The 4,293-nt window shown below is 46.2% G+C and overlaps 1 protein-coding gene across 1 annotated transcript in view; it reads right to left on the reverse strand.

Annotated features, from left to right (window-relative positions):
• Window positions 1-1,512: 1,512 nt before the first annotated feature.
• NMNAT1 (nicotinamide nucleotide adenylyltransferase 1) overlaps window positions 1,513-4,293 on the reverse strand; it is a 43,552-nt gene continuing 40,771 nt past the window's right edge. Inside the window, exons 4-5 of the mRNA XM_004705440.3 lie at window positions 3,957-4,099; window positions 1,513-2,050 (exon numbers count right to left, since the gene is read on the reverse strand). Of these exons, the coding sequence (XP_004705497.1) occupies window positions 1,650-2,050; window positions 3,957-4,099 (544 nt within the window). The 3' untranslated portion in view covers window positions 1,513-1,649. The remainder of the gene's footprint in view (window positions 2,051-3,956; window positions 4,100-4,293) is intronic.

Below are 4,293 nucleotides of genomic sequence, written 5' to 3' on the forward strand. Positions count from 1 at the left end.
CACCAAGGTCAGGAGAAAAAGCAAAAGAAAATAGACTCTCAACCCCGCGCCAGTGACTCTCAACAAGAGGAGATGAGCAGTAGGTAGTGTCAGGGCCGCGACTGCTTTTGTAAAGGCTTTTCTCCAGCCGGCGTCCGGCCCCTTCCACTGCAGCGGCGTCTCACCGCTCAGCTAGTGTGCGTGCCCCTCCACATCCCGCCACGCGGCAACAGGCCCTGAAAGGGCTGCTGTGCCTTTGTTTGCTTCTAGCTTGGAAGACTGTAATGACGAACGTGTGCCTTGTATGTGTTTCATGCTACGTAAGTGAAATGTTCTTAATTTCATTTTAGGTAGTTCATTGCTAGTGTATAGAAACTGACTGGAGTTAAAAAACAACACACACACATGCGCACAAAGTCTCTGTTTTGGCTTACATTTGCAAACGGCAGATTCACAGTGGGGCTGGACGGAGAAGGTAGGCCGGTTCCGAACCTGGAGTTCTGTGCTGAGGTCATGGAGAGTGTCTCCCCAGTTATCCATCGGCTCAAAGACCTGGGCTGAAGGGAGCTCTGGGCTGACCCAGGGAGGCATTTCTCCTGGTCTGGAGGGCTCCACCCAGTCTTAAATAACGACGCTGCAGAAGAGTCAGACTTCACAGAATCCTTGAATGAGACCCCTCTTTATCCGTGGTCCTTTCTGTTCAGATAGTGTGACATCCTCTTTTTGGTAGCTCTTGCAGGTAAAGGGCTGTGGGTGGCCAAGCCAGCACAGGACCCACAACACTCCTGTACTTCCGAAGTGTGTATGGCCTAGGTCAGGCAAAGACTTTCTCCCTCCGGTGGACATCAGAATTACCTGCGTACCTTTATAAGCACTTAGGTTCTTGGACCCCAGGCCCTACCTCCAAAGGCAGGGTTCCAGGTTCGTGTGTCGTGACAAAGCTCATTCTCACATGTGCCAGGGAGGAGGATGGGTGTCATGTACTTGTCAGGAGCCCTCACAGTGAACTCTGTATGGCGGGAGATGCTCGATCGAGGGTGCATTTCCTAAAGTCATCATCTGAAAATATCATCCTGGGGGAGGATGGCCAGCCAACCAAAAATTCACTGCCATCAAGCCAATTCTGATTCATAACAACACTTTGAAAACCCCTTTGGGGTGTCTGAGGCTATAAATCTTTAGGGTTATAAAAAGTATCTTTCTCCCTCGAAGTGGCTGGTGGTTTCAAACTGCTGACCTTGAGGCTATATGACCAACTCATAACCCACTATGTTACCAGGAAGCGGCAAGAGATACCCGCAAAGCGTCAGTGCCCTTCGTAACTGAAGGAAGGATTTCTCACGGACTCCTGCTTTTCGCACCGTGCTTCTCTTCCGTGCTAGAGCCAGATGCCCTTTTTTGGCATATCCTCTTCTAGCTTTTGTGCTGATCATCTCTCGTCTTGAAGGCAGATATGTTCTAGACAAACAAGACCATTCTGAGAATATTTATCATTAACAGCTCCTGATTAAAAAAACAACAACACACGCCCGATTTTAATTCTTTACTGATGTTTATTCCACCTTTAAGCTTTAGCTTATGAAAGCAGGGTCATGATTCCTTTCCCAAGTGACAGGATCCGGTCTCTCAAAGCCGCAAAGAGAAGTGCAACATGTCGCTCGCTAGGGGTCTCATGACGTGGCTTCAGCAGTGTTTCTCTGCAGTGGGGCCAGGATGACCCCAGCATTCCTGTCTTCACTCTCGGCGCTGTAGAGACTATGCTGTTCGATGTATTCTTGGACAAGATCTGGCACCAGGTAGCGAATGCTCTGGCCCCTGCGCAGGGCGCGTCGGATCTTGGTGGACGAGATGTCATTAGTGACCCACTCGTTCACCAGGTGGATGTTGGCCCGGTGTTGCCACAGCACATCTGACTCGTAGATGAATTTCTGAGCATCGTTTCCAGCCCGAGTAATACAGACAAGCCCATAGCCTCCCACGATCTGGGCGACGTCCTCACTCTTCCACAGATTGGGGACACCGAAGGACTCCAGCAAGTCTGCTCCACACAGCAACTTCACCGCAGGCATCCCTGGGGAAAGAAGGCAGGGCGTCAGGGTCCACTTGTCTTGGTGCACCCTGCCTCAGAATGGGCGCGCGTCTCTATTTCTCGCTGGGAAGAGGGGCCACAATCTTCATTAGAATCAGACCCCCAAAGGAGATTGAGGAGACTTCAAAAGTTACGGAGAAACCACTGAAGCCATGGATGCTAAAGTAATGTGTGGTGAAGAAATCAGACGGTGCCTAGCTATGAGAATGAATAGTGTCCGGGATCTTAAAATAAGCAGCCATCTGAGAGAGGTGTCAGCTAAGTCCACATGGAAGAAGCATACCAGCTTCCTCCTTGTGATCCAAGGACTGTAAATAATGAAATCCAAGACTGGAGGAAGGGACAGTATTAGAGCTTACACTCTGAGCACCTGGTTTGCAGGCTATGGATGACAGTGAAGGTCCAAAACCCATTTGCAGAGTCCCCACACAGATTAAGCCTCCCTTGACGCCCTTCTGACAAATGACCAAGGTCGTGAATAGCCTTGCTATCACACAGTGTGAATTAGAAAGTGGATTAATGCAGGTGTGGTTATGGTAAAATTTAAGATTCTCTACTTGACTCATTTTAAATGTACTCCAGTTTGTATTATTTTCTGTTTTCTTTTATATTGAGTTTTTGTGTTTCATTGGTTTATTGTTGGGGATTTGTGTGTTGCTGAAGTCTGGTTTTCTTTATAGAAATTCAGGATAAGCAATGATCAACTGTATAAAATATCTTTAAAAAGCAAAATAATAATATTTCATAATATTAGATAAATTAAAATACTGTACGCCACTATAGTATAGTATTAAAATATTAAATCTTCCAACCTAGACCTTAATATAGAACCCCACACTCAATCCTTTGTAGTGGCGTGCACTCCAACGCATGGTCAATCAGTCCATGGCAGCGTTCAGGTGTGTCAGAACGCACACTCCATAGCGTGTTCAGAGACGACAGTCTTATGGGAAAGGCACCCTGATGGGCGGGGGTGAAAGCACTCAGCTGCTGACAGACAGGTCGGCTGTTTGGACCCGCCCCGTCGCTCTCTGGGACAAAGAAGTGGCAGTCTGTTTCAACAGAGGTTCACCACCTTGGAAGTCCTGTGGGCAGTTCTACTCAAACAGGGTTATGAATCAGTCACAGAAATAGACAGCAGGCTTTCTGCCACTGAGTGGATTAACACCACGAACTTCTCTGTAACAGCTAAACATACACAGTTTGTGTCACACAGGAACCTGGACTTGATATACCTATCTTTATGTGTCAGATAAAGGACCTCACAACTTATTTTGTAATTTCCCTTTCCTATGTTATGTGTCGTTAAGTAAAAAAATATTCCTCTGTGTTTACATAAAAAAAAATTTAAAAAAAGAAACTGAGGATAAGCAAATCTACAGAGCCAGTAACTGGGTTAATAGTTTCTTAGGGTTATGGCAGAGGAGGTTGGAGAGTAATGGGGAACTCATCGTGAGCACAAGAATGAAGACAATGTTTTAAAATTGATGGTGGTGATAATTGACAACTATTTTTAAATATCTTTTTGAGCTATTTAAACCAGTGAATGGTATAGGATGTGAATTATATGTCAATAAAACTTAATACAATAGGAAAAAATACCAAAAAAGGTTTAGAAGTACTGCAGAAGAAATGTGTTCGGCGCAATTTCTGTGCACCCTTTCTTCATAAGACTGTCAAGGGGCTTTCCGAGGGGTCTAGCTGTATTAACGACAGTGCTGGCTGCTGCTGCTGCTGGACGCTGTAGGGGTTCTGAGGCATCTTCGTGGGTTAGCACAGAACTGCTCTGTAAGGTCCCCTGGCTGTGGTTGTCAGGGAGGCAAATTGCCAGGCTCTTGTCTGGTAGAGGTGCCCTGGCATCCTATAAACACGAGTCAAACATACAAACCTTTCGTTTTCGGCTCTAGGGATCTCTTTTGACTAAAATCTTGCCTTTGCTCAGTCCACTTCCTCTTTTGTCCAGGCCTTTCCAGAATAGGCGAGTCCTGTTGGTTATCCCAGTTCCTCGCCTCCAGTTTCTCTTGATGATGTCTGTAAAACAGTAAGAATGGCCTGGTAGGATGTGACCAAGGGCAATGTAACCGAGAGGAATTACTGAAACCCAATGAAGGCTGAGCATGATAGTGGGACAGGAGGAAAGTACAAGGAAATAGAGGAAAGAGCTAGGAGGCAAAGGGCATTTATAGAGGTCTAAATAAAGGCATGTACATATGTAAATATATTTA

This window comes from Echinops telfairi, unplaced genomic scaffold (genome assembly GCF_000313985.2).
Source record: "Echinops telfairi isolate 266 unplaced genomic scaffold, ASM31398v2 ScPeMD7_7457;HRSCAF=8495, whole genome shotgun sequence".
NCBI classification, from domain to species: Eukaryota; Metazoa; Chordata; class Mammalia; order Afrosoricida; family Tenrecidae; genus Echinops; species Echinops telfairi.